Source organism: Camelina sativa, chromosome 12 (assembly GCF_030686135.1).
Source record: "Camelina sativa cultivar CO46 ecotype springtype chromosome 12, ASM3068613v1".
Taxonomy (NCBI): Eukaryota; Viridiplantae; Streptophyta; class Magnoliopsida; order Brassicales; family Brassicaceae; genus Camelina; species Camelina sativa.
In genome coordinates, this window is record NC_141891.1 from 18,356,994 (window position 1) to 18,369,628 (window position 12,635).

Genomic DNA, 12,635 nt, shown 5'->3' on the forward strand with positions numbered 1-12,635 from the left:
AAAGAGTTTATTGTGTTGACAGGACAGAACTTGTGTCTCAAATATCTCTGCCGGGGTATTTTCATACCCTTAGAGACATCTTACCTGTCACAATTTAATTGGTCGTTATTTATAATGTTGTTTTTTGATTTTTTCCCTCCTTCTCTTTAGTTACAAACGCTCATATGAAGAGTTGAAGACACTCATATGAAGTAACTAATGGAGGGGGAAAACTAATAAAAAGCCAATGAAAATGTTTACATTAAATTAATATTAATTTTAATATTGATTAAAGTTTAAGACATTTATTACAGGATTACCGATGAAGATGGTCTAAGTGATCGTAGAATACAATTATAGAATATTTTGGTGGCTTATTGATTATTCTTTTGGTATATTTCTGACTTCGACACTGATCTCCAATGGAATACAATCACTCTAATAACCAACAGAGCTATCCTCTTCAGTGTCATATGAGATTTGAACATCAGATCCACTTGGAAGCATAATTATAAACCTTCGAAGTACTGTAGTTTCTGTCTTCATTGACCACCTTTGAACAATATGTAAAATATACATAAGTAAAAAAAAAAAAAAAAAAAAAAAAAAAAAAAAAAAAAAAAACTCTTGACTAATTTTAAAACTAAATTGAATCTCCAAGTAACTTAAGTGATAAAAACGAACCTGTATCTAGACAAATGATGGATAAAAATGGCCATCTGCAGCTTAACGAACTCAGCTCCTACACATAATCTAGAACCAGAGCCAAAGGGAAGGAATGTCTTGGATACGTTCACACTCAAATCTTTTCCCTGAAAATTTAATTAGTTCAGTATTTAATTACAATCTTGTGAATAAAATCCGAGTAATAGGAGTAAATTAATTAAAGGATGAAGATCAAATAAAAATCACGTACCTTCCAACGCCATGGATTAAACACTGAAGGGTCTTCATACTTTTCTGGATTGAAATGTACGTAAGGATAACCCATGAAGATCCAACCTGCTGGAATTGTATAATCACCAAATTGGTACTCACGATCAATTATTCTAAGCACCGTTGGTGCTGTGCTTGTGATCCTAAGCGACTCAGTTATCACCTAAACCAAAACGCATTATTCAAAATTAATAGAATATATATATGAAAAATATCCCTATATAATATATCAATAACTTACATTCTAAATGATTTAAATTTGAATGGTGATCTACAACAGCAATACTTACACAAACTAAAGTACTAGACTACACCATATTTCGTCGTGTTTGATTTAAATTTAGCTTCTCTTTTTTTGTATATGACAATAACGAATTTACGTACACCATAGTAAGATATGGAACTGAAGATGGTTCTATTTTAGAATAAAAGTTACTTAAAAACATTAGAATTCGAGTCAGATCTGATCCATTTACACCATTTTGTTTATGTATACACCTCATAATTTTTGTTATTAAAAATTAAATAAAAATAAGTATATTAAATTGATATATGTTTTTAGTTATTTAGCAATGTATTATATTATAGATATTTAAGTTTTATTTATTCAATTTAAACTCTGACTTAGTTTTTACTCGAATGTAAGAGCAGCAACTTCGCTTTCTTTTGTTTTTTTGTAAAAATGACTTTTCAAATAATATAATGGAGATATTTGGATCCTTGTTAAGTTATAATAATATAATATATGATTTTAATGGATACTCACCATGTGGGTGAAAGTCATTGATTTGTAATCTTCCCATGTTAAGTCAGCCTTCTCGTCCTTCTCAATCTTACCTCTAACAATTCCTTCATGTTCTCTCTTCAACTCTTGCATGACTTTAGGGTTGTTGCTTATTAGTTTTATTGTAGCCGCAAGAACCCCTGGTGTTGTTTCGTTAGCAATCACAAATAAAGTAAATATGTAGTCGATCGCTTTCTCTACACTGATAGTGTCCGCTCCTCCATCCATCTCTCCAAAGATGATCTTGAAAACCTCCCCAAATTCCTCTCCTAATGCTCTTTTCTTAAGTATTGTCTCTTTTAGTACCTTCATCATCCGATTTTTCGCCTGTCACATAAAGCATATGCCTAGTTCAAGAAAAGTGAAGGTTTGGTGTATGGGGGTTTTATGTTATCCAAAAAGTTATTGACTTCTTTTTCAGCTCTGTTTCTAATAAAATTATATGAGGACGTCGTGTATTTTCTTAAAAAGATACTTATGGACATTAAGAAGATTATTTGATTTGAAAAAACCATCACCTCTATTTTTTTTCCCCAAACCCTATGAGAACAGAGTGCTATTAACGTTAAATGATCTACAAAACGCACCTTAACCATTCGATAGGCACCAGTCCCTGGAAAGTTCCAAGAAAATCGAAACCATTCCCTAGGAAAATATGTCCAACAAAGTGTGAGTTCTTTTGCCGCCTCTGGTTCCATGTCGCCCAGTACTTTCTTCGCAAGACATTCAACAATAATCTGTAACGTGATATGTCGTTGGTAAGATGATCCAATAAAACTGAGTAAAAAACTTAGAACGTAATCGTGCTGATGAGTTACAAACACTGTAAAATGGATGACACTTTTACCTTGCTTGACGTTTCTTTAATGTCAAGACTGCCGTTCCTAGCACCTTCTTCCATGTGTGTGCGAGACAATAAATCAATGTCTTGAATCATCCTTAGTTTCAAACCTTGTGAACCTAAAAACTGGTTTGTCAAGCTGCGGGCATGTTTGTGTGTCTCCAAATTCACAAACAAGTTGTTTTCCCCAAAAAGCCGCTTTAAGCTCTTTGGCATACCAGGAATATTATTCGTCTTTGCTATCTCCATATTTACTCCAATATCAGTCGAGATTATAACTTTGCCTCCAAATAAACTTGTCCGAAAAAGTGGTCCATGTCTAATTTGTTTTCATTAGGAAAAAAGGAAAAAGTAATTAAGACACCGTAATTTACTTTGCTAGGAGCAATTAACTTAGAGAAAACGTCTTTCTCACTATATTTCTTGAGAAGTATAAAATTTATATATGTTTGGTATTATCTAAAATTTTGTTTTTCTATATTAATTATTAAAATTTAAGCAAAAAACCTTTTCGTAGTTATCCCTTAAAATATTTCAGTAATAAGTGAGTTTATATGCCACCCAAAAAAAAAGTGGGTTTATAAATTGAGGTTTATTGCTATATAATTTGACTTATGTTGGATCGTAGGGATCATACATATAGTTATTAAGTTAATTAGGACAAATAAAAAACATGAATAATTAACCTGAGTACTTTCTTCTTCACGAAAGCTGGTAACTGAATAGCATCATGAAGCTTCATAAACTCGAAAGTCTCTCCGATGATTGGGAAACCCATTGATCCTGGAGGTAGTTTTCCATTACTCTTCGGGTTTCTCCACTGATAGATCCAGTGACACAGCTTCACAACTATGAGTGAAAGTATCGCAGCCCACAACTCATAAACCTCTACCATGTTAAGTTTTTTTTTTTTTTCAAATATTTTGGTTATGATGTTGGTTTTAGGATATCTGGGGGAGGAGGCTCTGCTCTCTCTTATTATATATATACTAGTTCTCCCTTTTAGATGTACTCTATATTTAAGAGAACGTGGCTTGTTACAGGGGATGACATTTGTACCCATAAGGATGACAATCTTAAATGAGTATTAGATTTTCAGATATGTAACGGTACTAAAAATCACATAATTCCCTTAAATAAAATACATTAAGTCACATAATTGCCATCTCTCTTAATCATCTTCAACATTCTTATTTGACCAATTCGCTCTATATTTGATCAAGTTGATAATAGTAAAAAGATTACTCTTTTCTCAACTAGTCTGAAAGAAAACTCGTAGAACTAGATTCATTCCCTTTTATTTTATGGAAATTTATATTTTGCAAAAGGATAAGTACACTATGGAGTTGTCTCTGCTCTTACTGTTAGCTTAATTATTGACATGCAATGACCACTTTTAAGTTTTAAACAGTGGTGTATGGAGTATTCTGAGTAGGCATGGGCATAAAATTCGAAAAATGAAACTGAAAACTGAACCAGAAAAAACTAATTCTGATACCAAATCGAATAGTCATAAAATTCAAATAAATTAAAAATGTTTTATCTGAATTAGTTTATCCAAATAATAAAATGTTGAAATAACCAAAATATCTACAAATTATTAATTATATTTGTCAAATTGTACAATTTATATTATAACTCAATATATTTTTTAGCTTTTTTATGAAAATCGATCGAATCCGAGTCAAACCCCAACATTTTTTCGAACAGAATAGTCATAAAATTATCGGATTCTAAAAAAGTCGGAACCAAACCTCAAATCTAATTTTGATTTTTGAGTATGAAGAAATAACACGACAATGTAAAAATGTTGAAATGATTGAGCTAGACTTTTTGTTTGTCTGCCATGGTTGACTTGGACTTTATAAATAAAATAAAAAAAAACGGTTTTTTCCGGATGATTTTTTTCATTTTTTTTTAATTCAGTTTGTAACCAGCCAAATAGGAATTAATATATTGGATTGACCAAAATTATAAAGCGGAAATAGGATATAAAGTTTACGTGATTCACGAGGAAGATGTACTCAAAGGTTATGTATCAACTGAACCAAATTGAGTCAGCACTCGAAGCAGAAGCCATAGCCATAGCCTTAAGAGAAGTTCTCTCCTTCATATAGAAAGAAATTAACAATTAAATCATCAAAATTTTACATTCTGTGGAGATTCTTTCTCTGTATGAGCATTGGTGAAAGGCTGAAAGCTACTAAACAAGGGTATCACTTTATGTTCGTTGGAAGAAAAGCCTAGGAAACTTAGCGAGAGAAAGTAGGATCAACGATTCTCCTTTTATTGTCTCTCGGTTCTTATCAAATGTATTTGATTTGTTAATTGAACGTACTGAACTTTTTCCCCCCTTTTTGGACATATATAAAACTGAATTTTCATATCCGGAATTTTAGGTTTTTTTGTTAAATTTTCAACTTGTAAGATACGACAAAAGATGACTAAAATAATAAGTTAATAACTAATAAGAATCTCAACGATGCCGGTCGGTACGGATTTTTTTTTTTTTTTGCTTATGATTATTCAGTCCAATACGATTCAACATGCTTTTGAGCCATACAACCAAAACCAATGAATATATTAAATTAAAGAGGTCAGTGTACACTCTAATGGTAATTGCAATTTGCAAACAATCTATGTCATACACAAAGTTTTTTTTTTTTTTTTTTGATACAAATAATATACTTATTCTCTTTGGCAAATTCAACAAAGAAGGGTCTTCTCAATTTGGATTGACAAAGTTGACAATTTACCCCAAACGTCAAGAAAAAGAAATTGCGAGTGGGATGGCTCATGCAATTATAAACTAAACCATCTTTTTTTTTTTTTTTAACATTTTCTATTAGATATCGATTACAAAAGGCTTAAAGTCCAAAAAGCCAAGAAGAACTCACAAGGTAAACAAGATATACCTGTGGCAAAAGAAAGAAAAATACAAGAAAAGTACAATCACTGAAACAAAGAGAACCAGGTAGCCAAGACGGATACGGTGTTCGGCTTGATGTAGTCTTGTGCACGTGAAAGAGGATCAAGTTGACATATAATAACATTCTTAACATCTTGAATTAGAGCCGAGGGAGAGCGGGCAGCATCAGAGTGGATTCTCGCATTTCTTTCCTTCCAAACTATAAACGGTGGCCTGGAAAGTGAGCTTAAGAATGAAGCCAACATTCTTATCCCGAATAGGAGATTTCAATCACCTGAGAGTATCATGAAGCATAATCGGAGGCACCACACTCGCTTTAGACGTGAAGTAGGACCAAACCTCATGAGCAAAAGCGCAATCAAAGAAGATATGTTGCAGGGATTCATCAAATTTGTTGCAGAGGAGGCAATTGGGTGGGACATGAAGACCCCATCGGATCAGTCTGTCTCTAGTGTGCAATCTCTCACGAGCTACAACCCAAGAAATAAACGCATGGCGAGGTATCCTTCCCTTGAACCACACCGCATCATGCCAGTCTACCGAAGGACCCGGAGGATTTAAGTAATGCCAAGTTTGTGAGGTAGAAAACTTACTTGATGGATGATCAAAGGTCAATTAAAACCTAATGGATACTCCACCACGATCTAATGGTATCGTTGTAACTCTTTAGGGTCGAATCCACAGAGACCAAACAATTGCACTAAAAAACTATCAAGATCAAATATAGCTAAGACAATGGAAAAGTTTGTGAATTAAATAATTATCTAAAAACGAAAAGTAAACAAGTGTTTTTAAGGCAATAGAGAAATGTTGGGCACAAGGAATCTTTAGGGTTTATGATCACGAATTTAGATGATTAGATAGGGATGCATTAAACACAATTCTTGAACTCAAATCACGTTTGTAAAGCTATCCTACTTTCGCAGCGATAACTATCTATGCAATGAATTCACTACACCCTAAACAATCGTTTGGATCTAACAAACCAAGCAAGCAATAGCAAGTTCAGGTTTGATTAGTTCACAAGGTGCCTCAACTTCAACTTTCGTTGGCTAAGGTCCACCTTGCTCACCTAAGTTCTTTTCCAGCAACTCAACAACACTTTTGGTGTCACGATGAATTAAACCTAAGATCTTAATCTAGGTGATCAATCTAGCTTAAGCATTAAGAACAATAATAGATGAAGAAAAATAAGATCAATCCCTAATCTAACAAATCTAGCATCAATAAATCATAAAAACACTTTCTGAAACCCTAAACCCAACAATGAAACTACTCAGCCATAGAGAAACAGAAACAACAAATCAAAGATGAAGAAAGCATAATTGAATTGCAAAAGAATAGAAAATAGGGTTTAGAAATCTTCTCCAAGGTGTCAAGTAGGATTAGAGATCTTCTCCCTCAGCTCTCAATACAGAATAGTCTCAGAAAAATGATGCTTATGTCTCTGGAGGCCGAGCCTCTAACTTAAATATCAAAATAAAACCCTAAAAGTCGGTTTAAAACGAAAAAAGGAAAACTTGCTTCGGGTACGGGACTGCTCGATCCCGAATGCGGATCAGCCGATCCTGGATGCTTTTTCTGTGTTTGCTCCATCTGCTTGCTAGTCCGATCATTCTTCACCAAATTGGCTTCAAATGCTTGTTTTCATCTCCAAAACACTCAGTTTCCTTCCAAAGTAGCCTAGAACCTGTACAGACTCACAAAAGACTAAAAAGACTCTAAAAGCACACTTTGACTCAATAAAAGACTCAAAACAAATATAAAAACTATGGTTAAAACCTATAAAATACAGACACATCAATTCCCCCCGGACTTGAATCTTTGCTTGTCCTCAAGCAAGAACAGACAAAAACTCAGGAACAGAGAAAAGGTTTGAAAGTGGAAACTCACATATTCTTGGGAACTTCTTCTTTGCACTCTTCATCAAATCAATTCAAGAACTACTTTTTGTACTCTGCCCATGATTAGGATCAACACTCCCTACTCTGAACTCCACAACCTTAAAGAACCTTCAGCATCCCCATAATTGTCACTCTAAATCAGATTGGTGAAAATGTGTGGTCTCGCCGAGGGAATATCGATCACAGAACTTATTGACTCCTTCAACCTTTTAATGCCTAAGACCTCCTTCATATGCTTCCTTTCCTCTCTCTTTTCTCACTTCCAAAGGAATGATTTCTCCCTAATTTTCTAGGATATCATTGTATTTTTTTTATCAATCCTTTGCTCTTTTCCTTTTGGGACAGGTTTCCATGAATTCCGAAAGATGCACGGGTTTACACACATCCCTCGGCTCACTTCTTTTATTACCTATATCCTTTTATTTCTTTCTCTTTTTTTTTTACTGAGTACTGAAGGGAAGAGAGAGGGGAAGCATACTTTGCGAGGAGATGCATATCTCGTGAAGCTTGAAGGGAGGAGTCTTGTCCAATGTATACCAAGCCCCAAGGTAAGAAGTTAAATCCGGCTAAGTCTTGTCAAAGCTAGAGACAACTTCTGGTTTTATTTATTGTCCTCCTTGGCGAGTGTCTTTTGGGGCGTGTTGAGCCTACTCATGTTCATTCCAAGCTTCATTCAAAAATCAAAAGTATTAAAGAAATCATAAGAGTGTTAGTTCAAAGCAAAAGATTCCTAGAAATGATCATAGTTTCCCAACATTTTTGACTCAATAAAATAAGAAAACGACTCAAATAAAAGAAAAAGAAAAATTCAAAGAAAACAACCAAAGAAAACGACATCAGTAACTTGGAGACATTCCTCCCCCGGACTTACTTCACACCGTCCTGGTGTAAAAGCAAAGCCAAGAAAAGAACGAATCCCACAAAGAAAATAAGAAAAAATGAAAGGAAAATATAAGGACAAGAAACAAAAACCGGTGATCTCGCATCTGGTGTTGGAGTGGTGTTGGCAAGGGTGGGGACCGATCGGTCTCAGGGTGGGATCGACCGATCTTCAACATTATTGAACTTAGAGACACCCGCAGAAAACCACCGGGATCGATCGATCTTTAAGGAGGATCGATCGATCCGAAGCTCCTCGAACAAAATTTTTTGCATCTTCTGCGTTTGGAACCTGTTCCTGAAAACACTTAACACCGGACGTGATTTCACAGTAATAAATCCTAAAAACAAAACCAAAATCCTAAGAGAAATAAAATAAAAAGGTAAGCCAGCACAAACCCCATGGGTTGCCTCCCATAAGCGCTTGTTTAAGGTCTATAGCTTGACCGTGGTTTCAGGTGTCAAGTGATGGGAGGATGAGAACTCATATCAGAACAAGCCCTCCAATTCGTCATCTTAAGCTCCAGAATTTTTTTCAGCATATCATCCATTGGTTCTTGGCCTTTCTCTTTAAACTCCGGAGTGAGGATGGCTTTAACTTTAGAGAAAGGCCAAGATATTCCTTTACACTTCACCTTGTACTCAATGGTGTCTCTAACATATTTTTGGGGTACCAAGGTTATGTGAAGATCTGGTATTACTCTCTCTATTTTCGGCTTGTCTCTCTTCTTAACCTTCTTAGACCTCTTCTTAGAAGAATGAGTGTCTCCATCTAGGACTTTGTTGACCTCATTCTTATCAGCACTCTCTCCCATTATCATGACATACATCTTCTTCTCATGTTCTACAACTAGACAAGAGCCATGTCGTATAACTTCTTTTACAGTGATTGCGTTGTAGAAGACTTATATCATCAATGTTAGAGAAAGTGATCCTCGTATTTGGCAAGTCAACAACTGCTCCCACTGTTGCTAGGAAAGATCTTCCAAGAATCAAAGGCATTTCAGAGCCCTTGCTCATTTCCACAACATGAAAATCTGTAGCAACCAAGCAACTCTCAACTTGAACATCTAAATTATTAATGAAGCCTTGTGGAGTCGTGGTGACAGCATTTGCGAACTTAAGAGAGACCTTAGAAGTCATCATATCATCAATCCCCAATCTCTATGCAACAGCATTAGACATTACGTTCACACTGGATCCAGTGTCACAAAGGGAAAATCCTCAAAGTTCACTCCTAAGATGGAGCATGGAACAACAAATTTTCCTGGATCTTCTAACTTGGGTAGTCTTTTCAAAGATGGAGCATGAATGTTCTTCTCTCGAGCCAAAACCGCCTTAACCTCCATCAAATCCTTTTCTTCAACCACAACATCATTGTAAACCTTCTTAAACAAAGAGATGTGCTTTACTGCCTCTGTAAAGGGAATGTCAGCGATGAACTCACTTATAGCTTCTTTGAACCGACCATACTTCTTTTCATCCAGAGGTTTCTTCTCATGTCTTCTTGGAAAAGGAATTTGTGGCCTATAGTGGTTTGGTTCCACAAGAAGTGATTCCTTGGAATCTGCATCAGTAAAAACTGAGATGGGTTTTCCCATGCCTGCAACAGGGACCGACTGGTCTGGACGTGGAGCGGTCGATCTGGGACTTTTTGAAACTGGTTATGCGTCAATGACGGGATCGATCGATCTATAAGGGGGATCGGTCGATCCAACTTCTCTGGGGATCAAACTCAAATTATCATAATGGATGGGACCGGCTGGTCTAGTCTCAGGATTGATCGATCCCGTCTCTGCGGAAGCCAAACATGAGTTGATCACATCACAACTCAGCCCATCTTCGATCCCACCATGGATTGTTATAGCGTTGCATGACTCTTTGTTCTTAGAGCCAGAAGAAATAGCAGAGGCTCTCTTATCAATGGAATCAACACGTGAACTCAACCTCTTAAATTTCCTATTCAAATCATTGTACATGCTATCAATCTTGACATTAATCTTAGCAGAACTTTTCTTATGGCCCTTCAACAGTGCTTGCATCATCAATTCGAGTTTGTTATCTTGTGGAGTTGTAGATGAGGCTTGGTATCCTTGGACATTTGAGCTACTAAATCCAGCACCTTTGTTCTGAAATCCTTGCGAGAAGTTACCTTGTTGATTATGTGGAGGATACACTTGATCTTGAGGATTCTCAACGTTGGTGCTTCTGTAGGAGAGATGAGGATGATTTATATAATTCTGATTAAACTCATGATTCTGATAGCTCCCTTGTCCTCCTACATAGTTCAGCTCCTCTTTCCCCTCAAAACCTGAATTTACTCCAACTTGCTGATATGCACTCGTCTGCCCGTCGCACATGTTGACAGCTTGCTGATCTCTCTTCAAAAGAAGGTCTACCTTTGCAGTGAGACTCTTAATAACATCTGTATTCACTGAGCTAACAACAAGCACAGAACGATCATACTCATGGCTATGATTGCTGTTACTCGCTGCAAAGTATTCGATCAAGAGGTTTGCTTCAGCGGCAGTGTTAGTAGAAAAATCTCCTCTGCTGGCAGTATCGAGTGCCATATGGTACTTCTGGTCAATTCCTCCATAGAAGATGTTCATAAGATTCTCTTGTGAAAAGCCATGATGAGGACAGTCCCTCATATACTCCTTGAATCTCTCCCACGCATCATAAAAAGATTATGTACCACCTTGTGAGAAGGTAGTGATCTTGCTTCTTAACATAGCTAATTGTGACTTAGTGTAGAAGTGGTTTAAAAACGCTGCTCTACACTGCTCCCAAGTGGTAAGTGATCCTCGGTCCAAGAGATTTAGCCATCTCAAAGCCTTATCTCCTAAAGAGAATTGGAAAAAAGTCAACATGAGGTAATCATATGGAACTCCATTAGACTTTGTTGTACTAGCCAATCTCTCAAAAGCTTCAATATGGTCCAGAGGGCTCTTTGAGGCTAATCCTGAACTCCAGTAGGCTTGTGGCTTCTTGTTTGCATGAACCTGAAACACAACAGAAAGAACACAAGAACTAATTAGTAAATAAAGAATAAATAAACCTTAGACTAAATTCAATTCTAGAATCTCAAAGGCAACGTTTGGTCCCCGGCAAAGGCGCCAAATTGATCAAAGGTCAATTAAAACCTAATGTGTACTCCACCACGATCTAGTGGTATCGTTGTAACACTTTAGGGTCGAATCCACATAGACCAATCAATTGCACTAAGAAATTATCAAGATCAAATTTAGCTAAGACAATGGAAAAGTTTGTGAATCAAATAACTATCTAAAAACGGAAAGTAAACAAGTGTTTTTAAGGCAATAGAGAAATATTGGGCACAAGGAATCTTTAGGGTTTATGATCACGAATTTAGATGATTAGATAAGGATGCATTAAACACAATTATTGAACTCAAATCACGTTTGTAAAGCTATCCTACTTTCGCAGCGATAACTATCTATGCAATGAATTCACTAAACCTTAAACCATCGTTTGGATCTAGCAAACCAAGCAAGCAATAACAAGTTCAGGTTTGATTAGTTCACAAGGTGCCTCAACTTCAAATTTCGTTGGCTAAGGTCCACCTTGCTCACCTAAGTTCTTTTCCAGCAACTCAACAATACTTTTGGTGTCACGATGAATTAAACCTAAGATCTTAATCTAGGTGATCAATCTAGCTTAAGCATTAAGAACAACAATAGTTGAAGAAAAATAAGATCAATCCCTAATCTAACAAATCTTGCATCAATAAATCATAAAAACCCTTTCTGAAACCCTAAACCCAACAATGAAACTACTCAGCCATAGCGAAACAGAAACAGCAAATCAAAGATGAAGAAAGCATAATTGAATTGCAAATGAATAGAAAATAGGGTTTAGAAATCTTCTCCAAGGTGTCAAGTAGGATTAGAGATCTTCTCCCTTAGCTCTCAAAACAGAATAGTCTCAGAAAAATAATGCTTATATCTCTGGAGGCCGAGCCTCTAAGTTAAATATCAAAATAAAACCCTAAACGTCGGATTAAAACGAAAAAGGAAAACTTGCTTCGGGTACGGGACTGCTCGATCCCGAATGCGGATCAGCCGATCCTGGATGCTTTTTCTTTGTTTGCTCCATCTGCTTGCTAGTCCGATCAGTCTTCACCAAATTGGCTTCCAATGCTTGTTTTCATCCCCAAAACACTCAGTTTCCTTCCAAAGTAGCCTAGAACCTGTACAGACTCACAAAAGACTAAAAAGACTCTAAAAGCACACTTTGACTCAATAAAAGACTCAAAACAAATATAAAAATTATGGTTAAAACCTATAAAATACAGACACATCAATGGAGTGGAGTCGCTAATCTTCCAAAGGTAAGAATCATCTTCTGCCCCCGTGAAAA

At 36.0% G+C, this 12,635-nt stretch overlaps 2 protein-coding genes, 1 non-coding gene and 1 pseudogene across 3 annotated transcripts; 1 reads left to right on the forward strand and 3 right to left on the reverse strand.

The window, feature by feature from the left end:
• Positions 1 to 241: 241 nt before the first annotated feature.
• On the reverse strand, positions 242 to 3,596 carry LOC104732120 (cytochrome P450 708A2-like). Its single transcript, XM_010451649.3, has 7 exons — positions 3,227 to 3,596; positions 2,547 to 2,859; positions 2,287 to 2,436; positions 1,682 to 2,026; positions 896 to 1,078; positions 664 to 791; positions 242 to 532 (listed from the first exon to the last, which is right to left on the reverse strand). The coding sequence occupies exons 1-7, from the start codon at positions 3,433 to 3,435 to the stop codon at positions 418 to 420; spliced, it is 1,443 nt and encodes a 480-aa protein (XP_010449951.2). The 5' UTR covers positions 3,436 to 3,596; the 3' UTR covers positions 242 to 417.
• Positions 3,597 to 5,492: 1,896 nt separating this feature from the next.
• Positions 5,493 to 7,496, reverse strand: LOC147930694 (uncharacterized; annotated as a pseudogene).
• A 1,593-nt stretch (positions 7,497 to 9,089) lies between these two features.
• LOC147930695 (uncharacterized) lies at positions 9,090 to 9,853 on the reverse strand. The gene is made up of 2 exons (XM_087476988.1): positions 9,464 to 9,853; positions 9,090 to 9,416 (listed from the first exon to the last, which is right to left on the reverse strand). Exons 1-2 carry the CDS (start codon positions 9,851 to 9,853, stop codon positions 9,090 to 9,092), a joined length of 717 nt encoding a protein of 238 aa, XP_087333114.1.
• Positions 9,854 to 10,880: 1,027 nt separating this feature from the next.
• Positions 10,881 to 10,987, forward strand: LOC147930696 (small nucleolar RNA R71). Its single transcript, XR_015576871.1, has one exon. It is a non-coding gene; the product is annotated as a small nucleolar RNA R71 (small nucleolar RNA).
• Positions 10,988 to 12,635: the final 1,648 nt, after the last annotated feature.